The sequence below is a fragment of the Liolophura sinensis genome, chromosome 13 (assembly GCF_032854445.1).
Source record: "Liolophura sinensis isolate JHLJ2023 chromosome 13, CUHK_Ljap_v2, whole genome shotgun sequence".
NCBI lineage: Eukaryota > Metazoa > Mollusca > Polyplacophora > Chitonida > Chitonidae > Liolophura > Liolophura sinensis.
Window position 1 is genome coordinate 15,790,631 of NC_088307.1, and position 24,488 is coordinate 15,815,118.

Consider the following 24,488-nt stretch of genomic DNA (forward strand, 5'->3'; position numbering starts at 1 on the left):
AGTTAATGCATTCAGCAGGGCCTATATACTCTAAATCATTACAGAACAAAATGTCAGCACAAGTGGCTTGGCAGAGAACTTAGGCGATTCCCAGCATGCAGATGCCCATGAACAAAGCTCGGTAAATGCCAACACTAATTTGGTGAGTGATGACCAGCTATCAACCAAACAGACTGAGGCAGAAACCCAAAAAGTGGTTTCAGATGTACAAAATGTGATTGCAAATCAAAATAAGAATGGAGATGAAGCTCAAAATGTGGATGTGGAAGAAGCTCAGACGGGCATCGTGATTGAAAGCCAAAGTGCTAATGGAGACATAATGCAGAAAGTGGATGCAGGTGAATCTCAAAACGAAAATGGAGATGACGCTCAAAATGTGGATGCGGAAGACACTCAAACAGGCATCATGATTGAAAGCCAAAGTGCTAATGGAGACGTAATGCAGAAAGTGGATGCAGGTGAAGCTCAAAACGAAAATGGAGATGAAGCTCAGAGTGGTAATGTACATGGTGCCCAAACTGAAAATGAAGAAACCACTGGAAACATGGCTGATGATGCCACACAAATTAACAGCAAACCTCAAGAAAACCAGGAGGTAAACCTTGATCAAGATGATAAAGTAGCAGCTATGGCTCAGCAGGCTGAGGATCTTGTGGGGAAAAATGAGGAGGTGGTCAAGGCTGCTGGAGATGATGAAGAAACCGTTGACAAAAATAAGGCTGTGGAAGAAGTAGCAGTGTATGAGAACAGTGAGGAAGCACCAGTTGCCCGTGAGGTGGATTCAGCTGAGGTGCAGAACAAGAACACTGAAGCTGAGAAGGAAGGCAATGAGGAAGATGAGACTCTGGTAAATGGTGATGCTATCCAGGCCGTCGCAAGTGTCAACATCAGTGAAGGTAGTGACACTGCAGACACCAGCAAGAATGTGTAACTCTATCTATGTGCACCAAGTTGCCATGTTCACAGAAGGCCTGTTAAAATGCACTGCATGCCCTTATCCTGCACAAGGCTGTGAATATTATGTGTGAAACGTGGCTTTCCAGTGGACAGGCCTTCAGCAATGATGCTGTTATCACCGTATCTATACGCCATCTGCGTACGTGCCATGTATGTGGACTACACTGAATGATTCCTTACTGTCACAGTGCACAACAACACTATTCTATACACTGCTACACATCACACTGTCACTTACTGCATCTTTATTGTTACATTTTACAGGAATCAAATATTCTTCATACATGTTCATGCAGAGTGGGAAAACTAAAAGACTTAAAAGAAGCTATATAGAAATATTCTTCAATTGTGACGAGTTTTTTGACACTTAATTCGCCTTCAGAATTATTGATGTAGCACACACTGGCTGTGAACTGAATAAAGCAGAAACACTGATTTGTAGCAATATTTGTTGTCTTCAAATGCATAGATGGTTATCTTGTATGATCGATCAGATATAATTTATAAATATATGCATATTTGACTAAAACTATATGTATATGTATGAAAGATGTTTTGTTCTAACTTTGTCCTACATTGTTTTGACTAAATTACAAACAAAACTTTTCTACATTTATGTTCTGTCACTTCCAAAAATGGCACCTCTTTAGCATTTGCTAATAAATGTAGATAAATATTTACACACAAATTTGTGCTTCAAACTTAGATGGATGTTGTATTTATATATTTTATTTTTTGAAGATGAGATGTGTGTATAATATACAGATATTGAGACAGCTGGTAATGCTTCTCTATTAGTTGTTCATAAATGTATTTTGTTAATACTTTTGCTTTTACAGGACATTGTTATTTGTGATAGTGCTCAAATTGTATTGCTCCTACTCTACTGTAATTCTTCAATCTTTTCGCGTGTTTGCAAGGTGTTTATTTAAGCAGATTCTGAGGGCACTTTTGTGTTAACTGATAAAATTATACTTTTTGTGCAGCCCTGAATTTGGCCAATTGGAGAGTTTTTTCTCCAAAATTAAATAAAAAATGTGCATAAATTGCATTGAAAGTTGCTCTTTCATATGCGAAAAGGTTGAGGAATTAGGGTGTAGCAAAATACATGATACTGTAAGCAAAATAGTTTGCTATTCTGTATGTAATGTCACATATAGGCACATGCAGCCATGGTATTAAGCCAACAATTTTGAATGCGACAGATCGCATGTTAGTTTTGATGGGTCTACAGTTAAGCTTTCAGACATGGGATTGCAATCATGTTGATAGACTTCTAGCCAGAGCCTACATATATGTGCAGGTGAAGACATGATCATGACAATATAAATGATACTTTGATGTATTTTGTTCTCATCTGCTCCGTGAAGCTTTACAGGAGACTGAATGATGTAACAAATACTGCACATATGCATGTATGATTTACTGTTGCATATTGACTTTTTTAATTTGCATAAAATGTCTTTCATGTATCAGATGATGCATGATAGGTTATCTTTACCATATATTTATTTTTGTTACTCCCAAATTTATGGTTCAATTTACATGCATGTTCCTTTAGCACCTTCAAGATGGTGCATGTCCATGATGAATTCCAAGCTATAATGAAAACATGCAAATATTTAATACCTCAGGAATATGTCCTGAAATATGTACTTTTTCGGCTTTGTAGACCACATTTTCATACGATTTATATAACTATATGATTGTACAATATGTTTACTCTGTTGTGAGTTCTATGAGAGTATTATTAAACCATTGGCCTTAGATAGGATTGTATGAAGGAGATATCTTCTGTAAATTAAATCAGTATTAACAGTGCATGTCAGCTGGCAGTTAAAGGCATAGAAAAATTCAAGACTGAAGGGCCCACTTCACAGTTCAGATAGTTGATTTTAATGACTGCAGGTTTATTCCACTGAAAATTATATCTGTTAGATGATTACTACTTTCTGATTTTTTTCCCTTAAATTAGTCAATTTTACTTTATTGTTACTTTTTATTGGGAACCAAATTTGTGGGCAGAATCAGAAAAAAAGAAACAAAATGTTTTCGTAGAATATTGTCACAGTATTTGTGATTATGAATCTTGAGTGCTTTTTCAGCTAGTTTTGTTGCTTTTGGCAAGAACATGTGAATGTAAGCAATGAGAGAACTCTTATTCCTCTTATGCAGAGGAATCACCACACATCTGTTGTCGGCAGAGGCTGTCATAAAGTCAAGACCACAAAAGCAGCATTATGGCCATAAGCTCACATATGCTCCAGCTGTGAATTGCATAGGCTTGGAAAATATAATATCTTTTCATGAACTGCTTTTGCAAGTCTCAACAGGTTAGTTAATTACAGAGACCACCAGGTTGACATGGATCTAGGGAAGGTTTAATAAAGGTGTGACTAACAGTAAATGTTTGTCACCAAAAATTTTTTGGCTGTTCAGATGTTGTCAAATGAGAGTTACCCCAATACCCCTAGCTCTGCAATCACCTATGTTTGTATTCAAGTGCTACAGCTGTCAGATCACTAGTGCTGAATATATGGAGTGAGATCCTCATGTGTAATTACATCTGTATAAAACTACATGTATTGTAAATGACATATTTCATCCATGACTAAGTAGCACACCTGTGCAACCTCAATCTTCCTCTGAACATGCTCCTTTTGTGGGGAAATTATGTTGTAGTTCATATGCTTGTTGCTGCACAGTGGAACATTTCTATATTTACATGTACAGTTGTGTAGGTTAATTTTCAGCTATAATAAGCATATGCTGTGATAAAATATGCATTTTTGTGGACGCTGTTGAATCCCTTATGAAAAATTGAAGTTAGTGCTTTATCATCATGATCATGATATAGCTAACATTGCTGGCTATAATATTAGCTAAATACTTTATTTGAGCTATCTGTAAGCTCCCATTTAAAACGTTCTTAGCTTATAACCAACGTACCTAATTATTTATATCAGCTTAAGAAACTATCCACAAAAGTGGCAAGAGCTCAGACTGCTTTGTGGTACTTACATGTAGCCAGTTCATCTGTGAATATGTGTGTAGCGCAAGCTAGCCAGGCGTGCCAATTTAGCTAGAATCCAAGCTTATCTGCAAGAATGAAAGGTAGAGCCAGGTCAGTTTGTACCAGCCTTTCAGGTTTGCAGTAGCACTACTGATCTGTGTTATTTCAAGCTGACACCTTATTAGAACTGAGTTAAACATTAAAATATTTGATGTGTAAGCTCAGAACATCAAAGTAAAATTAGAAAACTGATCTATGTATTATCAGCTTGTATTATCAACATGTACCAAGAAACTTCTCTTGAGACCTTCCCTCCGTTTTCATTAGGCACATGCTGTGATATAATAGATATGTTTTGTTTTTTTTTATAAAAGTTACTTACGCGTGTATGTGTATTTACATTTTTACATTTTCTGGCATGTCACATCAGCTTCATTATTACAAATTTTTGATGCACTGTCTTAATGTTTAGTAGCACAGTGTTGTGTTGTACATGCATGTAGATGTAGTCCCTATGAGCTTTTTTAAATAAAAGATAATATGTGACCTTGACATTCATATTGTTTGTCATGCTGACATGTATACATGTGTCTCATAATATCAAATATCTGAAAACAAAGATAGTAAAGGTACATATAGTCCTGATTTTTACTCTTCATGAATATTGTGTAATTAACATGGGTTATTTGTTAATTTGTTTCTCATTGGTGGTTTATGGTATAATAACCAGTTATATTTCACTTCAGTGTTTGTCAGGTGTCTGTGTGCAGTGATATTGTAGGTATTTGTGGCAAAGCTGGAAACAAACATAACATAAACCCTCCATGTAATTTTGGCACTCTTTCTGTAGTCCATGATTGCTCTGATGTAAGGTGTGGCAAAAATTTTGTTTGGCCAAGCATTGTCTCAAACTAACGTTGAGTGTGTTCAATTTAGAGCACATACATCTGCACAACCGTAAGTTTGCAAACACTTATGTTCATTACCTTCCTCCGGTGTGGACCAGAGATTCCTTGGTGATGCTCAAGGCGACCTGCTTTAATGACAGTGTCAACATATTTGACAAGGACAAGTAATTGCGTCAAGTTTTTAAATGTAGCGCACTCTGGCCAAGCAAAACGTCCGAGCGCTCTCAGGCTATCGGTATATAAAGCGTGATAGAGTGTTGTGTTGGTTGTAGGCACAGGATTAGCTATTTGTTCAAACTGGATAATATACATGTATGTAGACGCAGGCCTATATGTAGTCACCAGGCTGAAGACAGGATGGTATTAAATCAAGGTGAAGTGTCAAGTCTGAACACAAACTATTTTTTTCTGAATCACACAGTTTTCAAGTTTGCTTAGAGCATGTAAAGTATAACAGTGCAAGATTGCATGCGTTGAGGTTACATGCATTGAGGTCATGTATATTTCAGACTTTGAAGCTGGAATGTTCAGAATATTTCGTAAGGGGTTAATTATTGGATTAAGGTATACACATTTGAATCCAGCTCCTTTGCCCTTGTTGTTCCAGAATAGCTTTTGTAGCTACATTTAAAGGCTAAGATAATTGTGACAACCATGTACCAGTTAACACTTCAAAAATGTGATGTATTTGGTACAGGTATCAACTTAGCGTCTCATTAATCAGTTGATGGAACAAGTGCAGTGTCCGTATCAGGTGAAACTATATACAGCCTTTTGAACTTGTTGGATTCGACGCATGAGGAAGTTTAATTTTCCTTTTAGTTGATTTTAGTGTGCGAAACAACTGTATTATAGCTCTGTCAGACCGGAACTTGAGAAACAACTGTTGCATGATGTGAATTCGGCAAAAAACATCCCGCATGACTACATGTATTGTATGTTGTACCTCATAACTTAAATGGGTTTGTTGTTTTCAAGTTAGATCAGTGTGCGAAGGTTAGATAGGAAATTAAGCGTTTTTTCTTCAAAGCATTGTGTACAAGTTTTCATGATCTACTCTATGTACACTGTGTAAACCTTTATTATTCATTTATGTTATATGTTGTTACATATAACACCATACTCCAGAATATTTCATAAACTGATAACCATGCCGTGAGGTTGGGCTGTTGAGTTTTAACAGGTACATAGTTGGTGAAGGTTGGTGGTTTACTCTAGCCAGTCATCATATCACCTGATGCCATTATTTTAGTGAAGAAGTCTTCAGCGTGGTGGTAAATGCAAATCAGGTGAATGAAGTACTGCATTTGGAGGTTAATTTTATACGTGTGTGCAGCTAGAGTTCCATATGAATGGCAATGTGGCCGGTGGAATATGAGTACCTTAAGTGCAAGTATCTTAACAAACTTTTCCATATATCGATATAGAGGCTGTCGGTTTTCCCCTGCTGTGTGAATAAGAGCGTGCAGCTTATATGCATTATAAAACAGATTTAAGTGTAATGCTAAGTTTGCACTGCTAAATATACAAGTCACCATCAGTGTCTAACGGTCTGGTGTGACTGCAAATTGAATGAATAAAAGAATGATGGATGTTCAGTGATACTTTGGCAATATTGTGGTCCATGCAAACTGTGTGGTTTGAAAAAGAAAACATAAAACCAGTTTCAGTTCATTGTGATGAATGCCTTAGAGAAAAGTGTGTAATAGTGATAGGCATTGAAGCGTGATACATGGATTGTAGTTTGGAACCCAGAAAACTGCCGGGTCAACTGCCAACCACTGGAAGTTAAACTCACTGTCACTGCCAGACTGCAGACATGCATGCTCAGACATACATGTACCTGCCATAGTGGTGGAAGACACCCAAGTGATCTTCAGTGAATATAAGACCAGGTTTGTATAGGGTCTTGAAAAGAGGGTTAATTTGATAATTGGTGGAAAAGCCTCGAAAAGGAGAGCCAGCTTGGCGTGTACACACTGTAATGAGTGCATGTGGGCGAAACATTTTGACAGATTCAGTAGGGCCAAACTCAGCTCTTATGTAGGCCTACAGTATATACATGAAGTATGCTGACAGAAGTGTGTTTCTCCATCATCTTTGAAATTGCTTGATGTACAGCAAGTGTTTTGGAGAAAGTTAAATTTATAAACTCATTTTACATTGCTCAACTCTTGTGGATAGGATAGGCCGGGAAATTTGAAACTGATGATGAAGGTGTAAGAACCCTTACATTTGCTGAAAACACAATAAGCATGGATGCACATACATGTATGGTGTATAAAAGTACATTCATGACTATACTTTAAGTTTAAAGCTTAGCCTGAATAACGGTAAATGGTTACATGATAATTTTAAAGCAACATGGATTTGCATTTTAGATTAATACAGGGATTGTCAGCTTTCCTCATCAAAAATTATCATACATCCCTGTAAACAACATTTTACATTATATTGAAGTGTGTATAAATATTTGTGACAGACTTTTCCAGTACTGCATGAAAACAACATAAGAATATAATCAGATTAAATGTTAATCTAATTACACTGAAAATGCACATTTTGCAAATACATGTGTACCATCTGGCAGTTAATTACTTCGTCAAAGATTTTTATCTTTGACTGTATGACTGTTTCCTTTAGTCATTATCTCCTTCAACATGTGGCTATACATGTATACGTGTAGACTAGTAATGTGTTAATATTATCTTTTCAGGCAAATCCGACACATCCCGTCTTAAAGATAAAAAAGTCATATTTATAGTGGGTAAGTACAGTAACAAGTTTTACGAAATTGCATGCTTACTTATTGGTCATCAATCATATGCTCTAATGATGATATTTAAAAAAATATCATATTTCATTTGCTATAATATAGGCCAGAAACATATATGTTTTAACCTTTTCTTTACCTTATCAAATTTTCACATGCATTGTGCTGAACTTCATTGGCTAATAAAAGAAAGCATTAAAATATGTAAAGGGTATCATATTATTGTATGTACAGAGTAATTGATATTCTGTGTCTGACCGTACTGGTGCTGGGGCAAATTTAAATATACTGTATTTATTAAGTGCATTATCAAAACAGACATTCATGAAGCTTAATGAAAGTTTTTTACTTTTTAAGCAAAAGTGTTTACTTAAATTATCAGACCTGTGACCTACCTTTAAGCAAAGTGGGCACATCATCTGGCAGGCCATTTCATGTACTCTCAAAATATGGGTTTGTGATTTTTGTACATTTTTTTCACATTGAATTAGATGCAAATGGCACCCTCAGAGGTTTTACGGTGGACTTTTTATTAGCCATATATTTGACATGCTGAAGCACTGAGTGACCTCACAGATTCTTTTTAGTCTTTAAACATGATTTATTTAAACAGTTAGATAACACATATAGGGGGATGTATATTCTTGTTTAGCTTAGCCATTAAAAACATATATTGATATGACATTGTGTATATTCATGTTGATCAAGTGTAGAAATCTAGCATTCAGAGCATGTATAGATGCTAAAATAAATCAGTGATATCACTGCATTTGCTTCAGATAATTCAGGATGTTCTAAAAAATGTGATGTAGAACCTCTGTCTTTATTGACTCTTTATACACTGTAAAATCAAAAACGTGTAAAGCCATCATGAAAACCATGTTTGGAATCTGCACAAATTGACCTTGTGGTTGATGCGGACTATATTCAAAGTTGGCCTGCTCTTTTAAGTAGTGTTTAGGTTTTGGGAAACAGTCCATGTTGGACTTAAAGTTATCAACTTAATCAATTTAGTAAACTTTGTATTTGTGTTGATATCGAACAGGCGGTCCAGGCTGTGGCAAAGGTACACAGTGTGCCCGAATCGTGGAGAAGTATGGCTATACCCATTTATCAACAGGTGATCTACTACGGGATGAGGTCTCTTCAGGGTCAGCACGTGGTAAAAAGCTGGCCAAAATCATGGAGAGAGGAGATCTGGTGCCCAAGGTCAGTACAGTGCTCAGAGTGTAGTCTCACACTTCACTTGACTTCATTTGTCAGGGGCATGCTTGTTCTGCAGTCAGTCAGGACAAAGTGCATTTTCTGTTGTGAGGACATGTTTGTCTTCACCATCTTGTTTCCAGGAGGTACCAGTAACAAAAACATTATCAGCATGTGCACAGACCTACATTTAGGAGATGACCTTTAACCATTGTCTATATCTAGATCCCATGTAAAATTTCCATGCCTATGCACATTTTGGGTTTATTTTAAATTTACATGTAGCAAGGCACTGGTATGGTACTTAACTGCCAGTTGGAATAGTTTTCCATTTTTTTTTTCTTTCTAATGAATTAACACTTTTTCAAAAAAGATTTCTGAGCGGTATTGTTAATGAAATGAAATCTGATAGTCTTCACTATGATAATTCACTATGGCTATTTTTGAGTTTTGTCTTGTGTGCACTACAACAGAATTTACATACGTGCATTAATAAACCTGATCACCAGTGTATTTCACTTATAAGTGAAAAATGCCCAAGGTCAGTGAAGTACACTGGAAAAGTCTTTCTTACGGATATACAACTTCTTGGTTTATTAACACAATGTTCCGATGTAGTTACTACCATCGTTATTAGATAACAATGTTGGTAGCTACATCAAAATGTGGTTTAACGATGTTAGTAACTACATCAAATCATGGTTTGAGGATGTTAGTAACTAAATCGAAACGTGTTAATAAACCCAAGAAGTTGTATATCCATAAGAAAGACTTTCCCAGTGTACTTCCTTCCCAACTTCTAAATGCCACTTAAACATGTCAAAGTCAGTGAAGTTAAACACCAACCAAATAAGTAAACTGGAAGCACCTTCACCACATCTAACAAATGTACAACAAAGGAAGAGTTACTCTGGATTTCTGTCCTATTTGTTAATGATGAGAAATCATTCAAAAACAAATCCCTGCAATACTTTTTCTGTAAAGATGCCTATAGAAAAAATGGCATATAAACACCAGCCAAACTGTTATCTATTGGGTGGAGGTGATAAGTATAATGGCCGTTTGATGTTGGAACATTTGCGTGCGGTTTTCTAGCATCTTTTCTTTTTGTCTTAATAATGAAGTGAAACGTAATTGACATTAATATGATTTTCATATAATTTGCCAGATACATTCAAACTATTAAGGAATGAAAACCTTCTTTTATTAAACTAGTTTTGAAGCCTCTCATTTTAGAGTTGTTTCAGTTTTTGCAAGAAAAGAACTTACTATATTTGTGTACATGCATTACAGTGTGGTATGTTTTCAGAACATAGTATTACAGCTGCTGAAGGAAGCCATGCTGGCTAAGGCTGCAACCTCCAAGGGATTCCTCATAGATGGCTACCCAAGAGAGCTTGACCAAGGAATCAAATTCGAGAAGGAGGTATTCATGTATTTTAATCTGTACTTTTGTTGTTGATTTAGATGTATTGCTTTGAAATGTGGATCATTTTATGATTACTTTAAAGGGGACACACTTTTCTTTGCCCTTTGAGCAAAGTACAGAATATTAATATTTTGGAAAATATTTTTTTAGATAACACCTTGTGAGTTTGTGCTGTGTTTTGATGTGGATGATGATGTGATGACACAGAGACTGATGGACCGTGGGAAAACAAGCGGAAGAGCAGATGACAATGAGGAAACCATTAAAAAGAGGCTGTCGACATTTCACAACATCACAAAGCCAGTTATTGATCACTATGCTAAGCAGGATAAAGTGCGAAGGGTGAATGAACATTTACCACCTCACTAACACTATCATTGGTCACCACACTAAATGAGACAAAGCCAAAAGTATAAAGGGGTACTGCGTATGTAATGGTGAAAGCAAAAGGATTGAATTGATATACAGTAACCCCAAAAAAGGCTAATGCATGCACTTTTCAAAAATAGTAACTATTCAGTACAAACTTGTCATGTTTGTGATTGGAAGAAATTTGAGTGACTGCAGTCATTGGCAGTAAACCACTGGCTTCACCAGACACCTGACAAACCTTTCAACCTAAATGATGAAACCTTAGATGTTTATTCTTAACAGTAACATGCAGATATGCAATAAAACATGCAATAAAAGCTCAGCGCTCTTCTTGGGGCATAAAAATAAATTTAAACAGCTTTCCTAAAGTAAGGCCTCAGTGTCAATCGGCAATTGTGACGTAAAACCCACTTTCTGTGGTTCCATTTCCAGTATATTCACTGTTGATGTCATTTCCAAAATTTCTGACCCCTTAATGGAAAATTTGCGCAATAGAGGGTTTACTAAAAAGTATGCCTCAAAAATGAAATTGTGCTTCCTTCATTTTACTTGACGTAACTTTGTCCATTTCCTTTAATAAAATATCCCACTGCTTGTGAAGTGTTGAAATCCCAGCATAGGTTATTTAATTCTATAGATTACTATTTTAATATGTTTTAATGTCGATGTTTCTTTGTAGGTCAAAGCAGAAGGAAATGTGGATGATGTCTTCAAGCAAGTAGAGAAGATATTTGATTCCATGGATCCAGGTTAGATCACTTCAAGTAGACTGTATTTATTTATCTACGAGGGCAATGAAAACAAGATACTTTCAATTACACGTATACAGTTTATTTTTCCAGAGTAAATAAAGCTTTTAGTCTACATGCCTATTTGAGTAGCTCTTGAAGATTTTTATGTCAAATGGAAGTAAATTTTCATGGCTGTAAGTTTTCATGACTGCACTCTCTTCCCCGAAATATTTCGGGGAAGAGAGTGCAGTCACGGCTTTGTTAGTCAGTAGCTCTGGCTAGCTGTGCGCCCATGATAACATTCCATCTGTTCCTCTGTGGAATAACTTGGAAGAGTTTGAGAGTGATAGTTTTAATAGCTATGTCTTTATGTTTTAATTAAGGATGTTTCCAGAAAATGTGATGAAACATTGTATTCTCTCTTTTTATTTTGTCGTTCTATCCATATCGCTTGATACTGCAGTGTACGTTGTTATTCTTGGCTCAGAGGACCTAGCGCTCAGCATTTTTACAGATTTGCTTATTTATCTTGAATTCATTTTGAATTTCAGGACAAAATGCTCTGAAACATGCCAAAGTTATTTTTGTTGTTGGTAAGTAATTTTGTAGTAAATGGACATTGTAGGTCATATTTTGAACATAAATGCATTACGTGTATACTGAGGCACTTCAAAAACGCATAACTGAGAGACAACCATTATAAGTGAACAAACTGCAGAAGAGTATTGCCCTGACCAGAATATATCTTTAACACTCACAAATGTTGTTTGTCTCAATAATTTTTTGAGAATTTTTAAATTAACTTTGACCAACTTTCATCTTTTGCCTTTTCAAGATATATGTATATGTATGTCGGTATATGTTTTACAAAACCTAGCTATTATGTCTGCACCAACATGAAAGTGCCCTTTTACCCTGTGTAGTGTGTTGGCTTGGATGGTGAAAATTTGATTACTAAAATTGAAAATTGCAAATCCAATTTTTAGTTTTTGATTTTGTTTTGGATGTGGGTCACATGGGATGGCCGTCATATTGGATTTTGTTCAGAATTTTGAAAAAATATCAGTTATTGTTTTGCTCATTTTCTTTCCTAAACTTGATGCAACATTTACCCATAAATCTCCCAGAAGTGCGTATTATAATGCGTTGATTCTAAATTTATATTTTTTTTACCTAAAATGAAAATAAAATTTAAAATGCATGTAGATCAAAGAGCAAAAAAAATCTTTTCAGTAATGACAGTACAAATGGTGTTTATCATGAAAAGTTGTTGGTTATTTTTATTTATAGTCCATTCTGCCCGAAATAGAGCCTATAACAAAGGCAATCTGCAGGGTGATATAACTGTGCTTCATTCCACATAGTGCTACCAAATCACTGGGTCACTTGGCTAAAACATGGATCTATCTGCATTCAGTTTGTCTTTGATTAAATAGTTCACATGCTCACATCCAGCTCAACCATATAGCACAGTGACTATGAATATGTAATTAGTTTTGCTCTATGATGCATAGTTTTACCAAAAGACATAGCCTTGCTCATTATGGAACCTTTGCTATAGTTGGACTCAGAACAACAATATTCTATGTGTACAAATGTTTATGTGAACACAAGAATGTCACATGAAGCTATTAACAGTTATGGCAGCTTATGTTGGGCTTACTAACCCAGGCTTCCTGTATCACTGTGAAGGATTTACAGTGCAGTGGCTGGGTATATCAATAGAACTGTCATTAAACTATTTTCTGAATAACAAGAATCTAACACTTTGTACATGAACACTGATCATCAAATTTTTGTTTCGTTCAACGGAAACAAAAACCCAATATTCTTTGATAAATTACGTACACAGAATACAGGTATCTCCCCAGGTGCTCATGTGGACATATAATAATCCATATAAATCTATGTCTTAGGTGGCCCAGGCAGTGGCAAAGGCACACAGTGCGCCAAAATTGTGGAGAAATACGGCTTCTGTCACCTCTCTTCTGGTGATCTTTTGAGGGCAGAAGTGGCATCTGGTTCAGAGAGAGGTCAGAGGTTAAATGAAATCATGGAGAAAGGAGATCTTGTATCATTGGTAAGGTTGCATTTCACACATTGTAATATTTTACTTGAAAACTTATTTGTCGTACCGAAGTACATCCCCATGATGCAGTGACTCTGTGTAAAATTTCCTTGTTCATGTGAAAAAAATACTGCAAGAAAGATTTTTCATAACTGATCAGAATTATTATGCTTGAAAAGCTGTATACCAGTGTTCCTTTTCATACATTTACATTTTTTAATGGAAAATATATTCGTCACCTTACTCCAATATGCTTTTAAACAGTTATTTTGTCATCCTGTGCATACAATTTCGTATACATATACATTTGTAGCCTGAATCATTACTCATTCAGTTTTGTTATATTGAATATCAGGTTGTACTTGCATGTTGTAGGAAATTGTTATCACCTTACTGAGAGAAGCCATGTTAGAAAAAGCATCCACAGCTAAAGGCTTCCTGATTGACGGTTATCCAAGAGAGCTGGAGCAGGGAGTGCGCTTTGAAAAAGAGGTATAAGGTTCTAATGAGACTGGTATCTGCAAGTGTTCTGTTTTGAAAACATTGTACGTGTGCATTGTGTGGATTATGTTTATTACAATAACGATGGATTTCACGGATTAACCTGGTGTTGGATACTATCTACATTTCATGGTTAATGAATGTCCACCACGATACATGGGAGACAACTTCTGTAAATGCTGAACGTTTGACTTGGTCAACAGAGTTGTTGCCCTTGATCCGCGTAGAGTTGTTTATGCCCTATTGCAACTGCGATAGAGGCATCTTGATTTGCGATGTGGTCACAATTTCTGGAAACTATTTGAGAATGTTGTTTGCTAGGTATATACCTGTGTTTATGGTATGTCCTATAGTTATGGTACCGGTACTGTAATTGTTTTGTTATATTTTCAGATCAAGCCTTGTGAAGTGGTACTGGTGTTTGACGTGCCTGATGATGTCATGACTAAGAGACTTCTGGAGCGGGGTAAAAACAGTGGACGAGTGGATGACAATGAGGAGACTATCAAGAAACGCCTGGAAACCTTTCACAACATCACGCAGCCTGTCATTGATCATTTCCAGGACCAGAACAAAGTCAGAAAAGTAAGTGTGATTGTTGTTTTCTGGTTTTCTTATGGAAAATAGTGGTTTTCTGTAATAAAACTCCATTAAGCTTATATGCAGAATACTTCTCAAGGGCAGTCTCAGAAGGTCCAGATTGAAGTTAGGATAACTGACCTTTCAGAATAGAAACATGTGTAGTAATTGCCATGTCCGTAGCTGTCAATTTTATACGTGTTTTAAATGGGAAACCTTTAATTCCCACCTTAAGTAACTCAGGCCTAAGCTGTATTGTCTGTTTTCTTTCTAGTCTTTGCAATGGCAATGTGTTGGCAACTGATAACATACATGTAGTCCTCTATTGTTACTAGAGAACATTGGTCTATCAGGATTGAGCACAAGTTGCAACTGGTACCTCATTACATCTTGCTTTCCTTTCTCTGTACAGATATCTGCCATTGGTGATGTAGATGAAGTATTCAAACAAGTGGAAAAAGTTCTTGATGAAGTCACAAGTAAGTTAGGACATAACATTGAACTACATTTAGTTGGTATAATTCCAGTGAAATTGTAGTCATATATTTAGGGATGGTCTGAAGCATCTTTTGTTGAAATTATGACATAGTCACTCAGCTGGGTTAAACAGATCTTCTATAATCATTATCTCCAGCAAGTAGCAATTCCTGCAGAATGAATCTTAGAACCTCGGCTACATCACAGGTTATATTTGATATTTATCTATTTCCAGTTTATTCAGTGGAGATAACGAAAATCAACAGTAGCACTGTGTAAAAGGTGAAATGTTGACTTTGCTCTGGAGAAATTTTAATTTATTTTTATATTTCATAGTATTAAAAATTGGCAGTAATATTGAGATGATTTTTACTCAGTTCTGTAAATGTGTTCAGTTTGTAAAAGAGATTACCAGAGGCGGTTATTATAAAGCTCATGTTTCTTGTTTCATACACTGAGACATGCATATTTGTAGTCATGGAAATTGTTAATCTCACTGTTTATATTACACAGAGGAAGATGTTACCTTGAAAGATGCCCAGGTTGTCTTTGTTTTGGGTGAGTCAAAGAATGAGTCATACATGTAATTACATTTACATGTGTGTTAATTTTCTAATGAACTTTACCATGGTTTTATTTTTATTATTTTTTTTTTTTGCTTTAATGATGCTTTTAGTATTATTTTAATTGTGTCATGGAAGTGTCTCCTTATAATTTAATGTCTATTATTTTCTATTGACTGATGTTTTTGTCTAGATGTGTGAAATATTCTTGAGGTAAAAAACACTAAAAAAAATAATTAAATTCAAGGAGGTTTTTTTTTTGTTACTGAACCAGATGCATGTGTTTTAATGCCTCCTGTTATTATCCTGGAGCTGATGAATTTTTTCATCAGGTGAACATATATTTGGTAAGTAAAACCTGAAGAGTTGTTTTCATATGAAAGTGTACAATGTATGAGTTTTACGCTACAAATGTGCTGGTGATACACATGCGTATTAGTGGTGTCTGGCATACTCAAGAAAGAATACATGGACGTTGAACCCGATGCCATGGTGTTGTGTAATCCATCATAAAAATCTGTCATGACCATCTGATTAACATATAAGTAAACAAACACATAACATGGTGTCAGGATCGGGATAGAACAGAATGCAAAACCTATCAACGCCAAAACCGCTCCAAATTCCCGACGGGATGTCGAGGGATGAAAGTCGTGCAAGCAAGGCTTTGAACTGTACATGATTGCATCATGTGATGAAAGGAAAGATGACAAAATCAAGAAAGCCACCTAGCTACAATTGGTCGGTGAAGAAGGCAGATGTATGTAAAACAATTTTAGTGATGTCACAGAGCAGGCAACTTGTGCACAGCTAATACAGAAATTTGATGAACAAATTTAAGTGAAACAAAACCTTTGAGCACCGATGTTTTGAGAAAAATGAAACAGGCAGCAGACCAATCATTTGACAAATATGTCTCTGCAGTAAGGAGCCAAAGGGGCTAAATGTGACTTCGATAATAAGCTGGATCAAAATATAATTGATCTGATCATCATAGGTGTAAACGGTGTCAGCTGAGGGAAAACCTTTTAGGAGAAATTGAACCGATTCTTAAGAAAATTCTTGACATGTGCCCTGCACATGAAGATGTGAGTAAACAGCTGAGAGAAATGTCCAGGTTGAGGTGACCAACAAGACTGATCGGGAGTTGCCTCCACCACAACTCCATCCGAAAGATTAGGGTCGGTCGGTTGGTTGTTCAGGATTTTTTTGCGGGGGTGGGGTGGGGGGTGGGGGTTCAGTAGGGTTACCATATAGCTTAATCGGTTTACCTCACCAAATACCTGTAGCCAGGAATATTACATATCTTTACTTATGTATTACAGGTGGCCCAGGCAGTGGCAAAGGTACACAGTGTTCCAAGATTGTGGAGAAATACGGCTTCTGTCACCTCTCTTCCGGTGACCTATTGAGGGCAGAGGTGGCATCTGGTTCAGAGAGAGGTCAGAGGTTAAATGAAATCATGGAGAAAGGAGATCTTGTACCTTTGGTAAGATTTTGTGGATACCCTCTGGAGTTATTGAGGGTACAATCAGCCACTTCTAAATCCAAGTAGCTCTGTGACATTTGTACTGTACCACTTCTGAAAATAAAATCAAGTGCAGGGTTTATTACAGGTATTAACGCCAAAAATAGAAGAATTAATTTTGTAGAGGTAATATGAGAATATGCTTTCCAGAACAGCAAGTACATGTAACTCTTATCACTTCTGGAAGTTGTCGTCATATGACTGAAAAATTGTTAAGTACGACATTAAACCCCAAGCAATCGCTCACTCACTTCTGGAAGACATGCAAGGTTTATTCTTCGAGCACAAATCAGCAGAGAAACTGTGCTATGAATAATTGTTGTGGCAGGCATATTTATGTGCATGACATTTACATGACACAAAGTGATATCTGTGTACTGACAAACAAAACAAGGAAAAAACATGAGAGACTTTTGCATATATTATGAGAAGAATGTTTTCCAGAATAACAAGATTTATAATTTGGTGTAGGACATTTAGTCCAGCTGAGAACAATGCTAACTTCATTCAGCTTTTCGTTTTGTATGGCTGTGATGATGGCTGTGTCTGGCATTTGTTGAAGAAACAAATATCACAGAAGCATATCTTGCAAGGTTATGAAATCTATTCTGTTTTCTTTATCACATATTCTGGTGAAGCATGACTTTCACATTTAAGGCCTCCTGTTGCTGAATGAATTAAGGTCAGTCAGTGAAGTTTTTCTGTTCATCTCACCTTATGAATGTCCCGTCTAGTCTAAATATGCGTGTAGACTGTAACTCTAAAGGCTGATCCTCAGAGTTTTGCCAGCCGCTAATGCTGCTAGCATAGGTCAATATCTGCTGTCAGAAACTTATAGAGCCATACCTCAGGCCTGCCAAGACAGAGTTGAAGCTGACTGACCTCTGGCTTCGTGCATCCACAAGCAGTGTTAGTCCTTCTAGTAGGTCCAGTCACACCTACATTTATGACTATTCATGATAGTTAAGACAACCTGTAACTGAAATGTCACGGGTATTCACCATAAATCTTGACTGATTGTACAATAAGTTGTGGGGGGTCTTATAGTAATTTTGATGAATCTGAAGATATTGCAAGACTGTGGAGTGGTTGCATTTGGTTTTTATGCAGGCATTCATGAAAACCAGATGCAATCAACTATGATCTACATAAATTCTTGCTAATCTTAATCAGTTGCAAATTATATTTACAAATCGTGTGCACAGTTTTGTCGCGGATGCTTTTGGTTTCATGCACTACCGTGCATAAATAGGAGTGTGCAAAAGTCAGTGGGTCAGTGTAGTTGTGACTGCAAGCAATTTCTTAAGTTTTAGCTGGGGTAAGAATGTCACAATTGACCATGATCAAAAGATCGTGATGAATTGTAGAGGTGAGAGGTAATCGTAGTTCTGATTTTAGTGGGACTCAGATCACTGAGATTATCATTAATCTCAGTGTCATTAATTTATGTCACGTCAAGAAAGATTACTTGCAAAACGACAGACAGCCTGAAGATGTTGCGACTGAAAGTTCTTATTTATTAATTTGTTTGATTGGTGTTTTACGCCACTCAAGAATATTTCACTTATATGACAGCTGCCAACATTATGGTGGGAGGATATTGGGTGGAGCGTTGGGGAAACCTAAGCACTAACGGTGATGGGGGAAAATGCATAATTTTGAGGACCAGTTGAAATCCTCAGTAGAATAGAAGTATGGTGAGTAAAGTATACCTGAGAGTGTATGTTTGCATGTTTGGTTATCTTCCCAAAATAGTCAAATGCTAGGATTTTATTATATTTTTTACCCCTTAGCCAATATTGGCCAAGGGGTATTGTTGTTGCAGGCGCCGTCGGCCCATTCGTCTGTCTGTTCATATCCTTGCAAAGGCTCTATTTTTAGAACAGTTTAGCCCAAGTTCACCAAACTTACACCACACTTACACCTTGGCATGAGGAAGAAGCCCGTTGATTTTCTGGGACCATGACCTTTTTCTTCAAGGTCATTGGGGTCATTTAATTTAAGTTTTATGAAAGGCTTGTAAATGCACTATCTCTAAATCGGTTTTGCTCAAGTTCACCAATCTTGCACCACACTTACACCTTGACATGAGGAAGAAGCCTGCTGATTTTCTGGGACCGTGACTTTTTTCTTCAAGGTCATTGGGGTCATTTAATTTAAGTTTTATGAAAGGCTTGTAAATGCACTATCTCTAGATCAGTTTTGCTCAAGTTCACCAATTTTGCACCACACTCACACCTTGGCATGAGGAAGAACTCATTGATTTTCAACAACCTTGACCATTTTCTTCAAGGTCATAGGGGTCATTTAAGTTAAATTTTATGTAAGCGGCTGCAATGGCAGTCTGAAATAAACAAAGTTGTTATTCTGAAAAGACATTCTCCAGCTTCATGTCTCTCCTGCTTCTTGACGAAAATCTACATGTTATTACAAACCACCGTTAAGTTGGATCTATTCATTACATTGTACATGTGCTCAAGGCTGAGAGGTTTTAAGTGCATTGAACGGTATTTTTTTTTTTTTTTCTTTTTTCACATTTGTGCGAGGATAGCTGAAGCAATCACAATTTACTTCTGCTACGTGTGCATCCTTTTCTTTAAGCAGAGCACTGAATGTGACAAAGTCTTCTTCATGGAAGAAATGCATACCATTCTCTCCAATAACTGGAATTGTGCTTTCAAATATCATTTTGTTACTTTGCTTTCCAGGACATTGTGTTAGATCTGATCAAGGAATCCATGATTAAGAACTTGTCTGAGACAAAGTGTTTTCTGCTAGACGGCTATCCCAGGGAGCTAGAACAAGGGCAAAGATTTGAAAATGAGGTAAACGTGATTTACTAAATAAGCTATAAAATGGATTATAGTTCTTTGAATACATGTATGATCAAAACAAATTGAACATGGATCATCAATTAGAGGACCTAACTAAACTGTATATTTTTTTATTTATTTGCTTGTTTGGTGTTTCACACTATGCATAATATTTTTTCAAATTATGATGGAAGGAAAAGAGCCCCCAGGAAAACCAGACCATCCACAGGTTGCTGGCATACGTTCCCATATACATGTATGACCACAGAGGAAGACATTAACTGTATAAAATGTATTTGAAAACATGTGCATATACATGGCTTGAATGTGTATCTTTGACTTCAAAATAGGTAGGTATCCATGCAAGCATGGAGTTATGCACTGCAAATTCCGTTTTGAAGTCAGGGATGTCAGGAAGTTTGTCAGATATATATTTTTATATGTGTATTTTTTCCAGATTGTTCCTTGCACTAGCGTGCTTCTGTTTGACGCCCCAGATGAGACAATGAAATCCAGACTCCTGGAACGTGGTAAGACGAGCGGCAGAGTGGATGACAATGAGGAGACCATAGAGAAGCGTTTACAGACCTTCCACAATATCACACAGCCTGTCATTGATTACTATGACAAACAGAACAAGCTAACAAAGGTATCCTTTCCGTGTCAGTGACAGTATTTGATACCATCCTCATTGACAATTTAGAACTGTTATAAGTATTGTGCCTGTAATATCTCCGGTGTGCTTATATGATCACCTCTCCGGGGAAAGCACCCTCAATCATTTTTGTGGGTAGATAACCGTCACCTGAATATCTTCATATTCCTTGTCTGCTTACTGTAATTCTTCAACCTTTTTGGCATGTTTTCAAGGTGTTTATTTAAGCATATTCTTCATGAATGACCTTATCCATAATTATTTCCTTGATCTCGTAAACACCCCTGGATGACACTACAGACATGTAGATTCTGATTTCCATGATCTGGTTACAGCTTTTAAGCTATAGGTATTTCCACATTCTGATAATCACTAAAGTGATCAGCACTTAATGGTAGTACATGATCTGGTTATCCGCCCTGCATAGTCATAATGATGGTTACCAGCCTTTAGTGATGCTAGCCTTATTTCCATGGTCTTTACCAGAGTGTAAGGAGGCTTCTGTGATCTGGTTACCAGCACTTAAACAAGCTGTCCTGGTTTTCCTTATCTGGTTACAGCCCTTGATACTGTTTTTATTTCTATGATCTACTTACCACCCGGGGCCTCCATGGCCCAGTTGGTTAGCGCACTAGCGCAGTGTAATGACCCAGAAGCCTCTCACCAATGCGGTCGCTGTGAGTTCAAGTCTAGCTCATGCTGGCTTCCTCTCCATAAGTGGGAAGGTCCGCCAGCAACCTGGTCGTAGGTTTCCCCTGGACTCTGCTCGGTTTCCTCCCACCATATTGCTGGTCACTGTCGTATAAGTGAAATATTTTTGAGTGTGGCGTTAAACACCAATCAAATAAATAAATAAAATACTTACCACTCCTTACAATGCCATTCATATGGACCTCATTACCAGCCCTTAATTATGATATCCTTATTTCCATACCCATGCATTTTTGGATGATCTATCTACCATCTGATAATGAAATCAGCACCATGGAGATTTTTGCGTAACAAAAATAATACTGAAGTAAAAAGTTTTGTCACTGCAGATCAGTGCGGATGGCCCATCGGATGAGATCTTCAAGCAAGTGGAGAAGTATCTGGACAGCCGGCCCTGGTAATCAGAGGAATGTATTGCTCACCTGTTTTCTCCGCAATTGTTCTTATACAGCACTGTATGTTATGGTACCTAGATAACGGAAGAGCCTTTGAATTGATGGGTCTTTTTCAGGATAAATTTGTTGCAGGGTTTCTCATTGTCAGGATTATAGGGAAATTATATAATCAAGGATTACTGATGCCATATATGTCTGTATCCTGTCACTGAGTAACCATGTAACTAATAAAGTCATGTGAGCAGCGTTGAAGAAATATACGTTTGGTATATCTTCACAAATTTGAAGTAGAGTGGGAAAGGCTATTGTCAGGTACCCAGTTTGGTGTGAGGGTTCTCCTAGATTCCTTCCATCCATAAACTTGATCTACTTGTGATACTTGTGAGTCAAATATTGTTATGCATTCAAAAGAGTAAATATATGTATATTGCCTATCTTCTAATATGAAAATTTGAACATGAAATTGTAGCATGCAGTATAAAAAAGCGCTTAAGGTGTCCAGGCCATATCTGTTATTATGTAATTGTAGTGTTAACCATAGTTTAATTGCCATACATGTACTTTATATACAGAATTGATCTTTTTACAAATTTAACACTATTTTTTGGTTTCACCACATGACACTTTTCTACTCAAAGATATGACATGAATTTTATTATCAGTTTTTATGTGTGCTGTAGGTACCTGTAGGAATGAACCTGTTGTATAACCTCTTGTATAAAATATTAACTTTTTGCCACTAATTTAGGCTGTTTAGTCTAAATTCACTCTTTATGTCCATGTACATTTATTAAACCTTTTATTCTGCTAATTTTTCATTCATTTTGTTGCTAGATTAATGGTTAAAGGTGAAGTTGAGTTATTAATTGGAGATCTGTACCTGGGCATTAACAGTTCAACAAAGCAGCTCTGAAGTATTATTTACTGTACAGTATTTGGAATTTTAGATATTTTTCACAGTATGCATTTTTACCTATATGTATGTTCAAAATGTTCACATACATCTAGGATATTTCTTTCAGAAAAACATTTCTTCAAAACAGAACACATGAGGACCCCAAGAGTGATAATTCATATCTGGTGCAGTTGCATTACCGTTGCATGTAATATACAGTGTCATTCATCGTGACCTGTATATCACTGGTTGAGTGCACTTCTGTCAGAAGTCCACGAGCCCAACGAGGGTACAGGTTCAAATCCATCTTTGTCTAGTTCCGCTATTCTCAAGACATTGGTGGCAGTAAATGGACAACATGCGTATGGCCATCTAGATAGTCTTATTAGAGATCACTTAATATTCCACCAGTGTAGCGTGCATGTAAAGGCATTATTCACGTATTGGAAAGTTACTGGAAATCTTCATACATTTACTGTGAAAATAATGATAAAAATGATTTGCCCTGTGTCACTAAACATGCAGGCTTCATAAAACTGTGCAAATTATATTGTATTTGTCTATGCTCTATAGTTCTCTCAGAATGTTTCAAAATATTGGCTGCTGAGGCATTTGAAAAGACTGAAGAATTGGGGTAGTCAGCTTGAAACACTCCAGTTTCTTTCATCAGTAAAACTGACTTGTCATGTACAAGTGAAATATTCTTTAGTACGATGTTGAAACAAATCAAATCAAATATTTTAAGCTCGCACTAGTTAGGCCACATATAAAGTGAGGAGCTAGGTTTGTCAGGTGGCTGAAAAGGTGTTATGGTTTCTTCCTCAGTCTAAAAATTTCACCGCCATCCTATAAATGAAAATATTCCTCATCATGGCATAAACCAGTCAATATTATTTGATGTATAAAACAGATCGATACATATGGAATTATCATCTATAGATAATCTCTTAATAATATACCTGATTACATTTGTGTGATTTTAACTAAAACTCTTGAGGTATAATGTTACGATAGTAAGAACACTGATGATTGTAGCATTTTTGTCTTTTCTGTTAAGTGTTCTTTCCTGTCTGCTGCAAAAAAGAAAGATATGAAGATTGGAAATTGTTTTTCTGCACGCATTTGAATTACGACAGTATTTTAGTAAATGGTGCATTCTACCTATTATAAACAAAGTTCAACTGCCTGTGATGAACTTTGAAAGGATATTATCATAGAGATGTGATCAACATATAGCAATTATGTGTCTATTTCGTTTTATATATTTCTTTTTGCTCATTTCAAGAGCCAGCAACCAGTTGAAATGGTTGGTTCTTTTTTCAGTTAAAGCTCATGTTATATTTATGTTTTATGTATATTTATTAAAAACTTTTCTATCGTTGATTACAAACTTTTGTTCTTATTCGTAAATTCTATCCTGAATGTATCATGTACAGAGTGGTAAACTGCCCCTCAATTACAATCTGGGAGAGCGTTTGCATCCCCTTTCAAGCGCCCAACCGTGCCTGATAATGTAAAACGTGTTCCTGTAACTATACAGGTTCATGTGACTGCCAGAGAACTCATGATGACTTTAATACAGCAGCCATACATGTACCTCGCTGATCACACACGCTATGTAGTGAGAATCATCCCAACCGCCATTTCACGGACTTGTTGTAAGGACTTGGGTAATATTTACGTGTAACTTTCTACATCACTACTTACGGAAGTTTGGGCATCATTTGGTACCTTATTTATGGAGATGAGTGCCAAATTAAATTTTTTAGAACAGACGGTATCAGATTCGTTATATTTTCTGTAGACAATTAATGTGATATGGTAGTACATGCACCTGTAGGTTTGGACTTGGAAGTAAAACAATTGCTGTCATTCAAATGGACTTAACCCAAAGGTTCGAGATGTTCTGGGCTACCA

General features: G+C 36.5%; 3 protein-coding genes across 3 annotated transcripts in view; all 3 read left to right on the forward strand.

Annotated features, from left to right (window-relative positions):
• LOC135480740 (adenylate kinase isoenzyme 5-like) overlaps positions 1 to 3,625 on the forward strand; it is a 35,312-nt gene extending 31,687 nt beyond the window's left edge. The window contains exon 20 of the mRNA XM_064760657.1: positions 45 to 3,625. Coding sequence (XP_064616727.1) covers positions 45 to 931 — 887 coding nt within the window. The 3' untranslated portion in view covers positions 932 to 3,625. The remainder of the gene's footprint in view (positions 1 to 44) is intronic.
• A 3,309-nt stretch (positions 3,626 to 6,934) lies between these two features.
• LOC135480912 (adenylate kinase isoenzyme 1-like) lies at positions 6,935 to 11,409 on the forward strand. The gene is made up of 5 exons (XM_064760841.1): positions 6,935 to 7,645; positions 8,697 to 8,860; positions 10,164 to 10,280; positions 10,434 to 10,625; positions 11,335 to 11,409. The coding sequence occupies exons 2-5, from the start codon at positions 8,834 to 8,836 to the stop codon at positions 11,407 to 11,409; spliced, it is 411 nt and encodes a 136-aa protein (XP_064616911.1). The 5' UTR covers positions 6,935 to 7,645; positions 8,697 to 8,833.
• Positions 11,410 to 13,308: 1,899 nt separating this feature from the next.
• On the forward strand, positions 13,309 to 23,943 carry LOC135480741 (adenylate kinase isoenzyme 1-like). Its single transcript, XM_064760660.1, has 9 exons — positions 13,309 to 13,466; positions 13,830 to 13,946; positions 14,349 to 14,540; positions 14,947 to 15,013; positions 15,525 to 15,569; positions 16,900 to 17,063; positions 19,811 to 19,927; positions 20,373 to 20,564; positions 21,611 to 23,943. Exons 1-9 carry the CDS (start codon positions 13,440 to 13,442, stop codon positions 21,680 to 21,682), a joined length of 993 nt encoding a protein of 330 aa, XP_064616730.1. The 5' UTR covers positions 13,309 to 13,439; the 3' UTR covers positions 21,683 to 23,943.
• Positions 23,944 to 24,488: the final 545 nt, after the last annotated feature.

Bases quoted from the DNA above. Each gene is read 5' to 3' on its own strand.
- LOC135480912 (XM_064760841.1), top strand. From the start codon at position 8,834: ATGGAGAGAGGAGATCTGGTGCCCAAG. The intron at 8,861-10,163 runs GTCAGTACAGTG...GTATGTTTTCAG, and splicing joins GAGGAGATCTGGTGCCCAAG to AACATAGTATTACAGCTGCT. The intron at 10,281-10,433 runs GTATTCATGTAT...ATATTTTTTTAG, and splicing joins GAATCAAATTCGAGAAGGAG to ATAACACCTTGTGAGTTTGT.
- LOC135480741 (XM_064760660.1), top strand. From the start codon at position 13,440: ATGGAGAAAGGAGATCTTGTATCATTG. The intron at 15,570-16,899 runs GTGAGTCAAAGA...TATGTATTACAG, and splicing joins CCAGGTTGTCTTTGTTTTGG to GTGGCCCAGGCAGTGGCAAA. The intron at 19,928-20,372 runs GTAAACGTGATT...TATTTTTTCCAG, and splicing joins GGCAAAGATTTGAAAATGAG to ATTGTTCCTTGCACTAGCGT.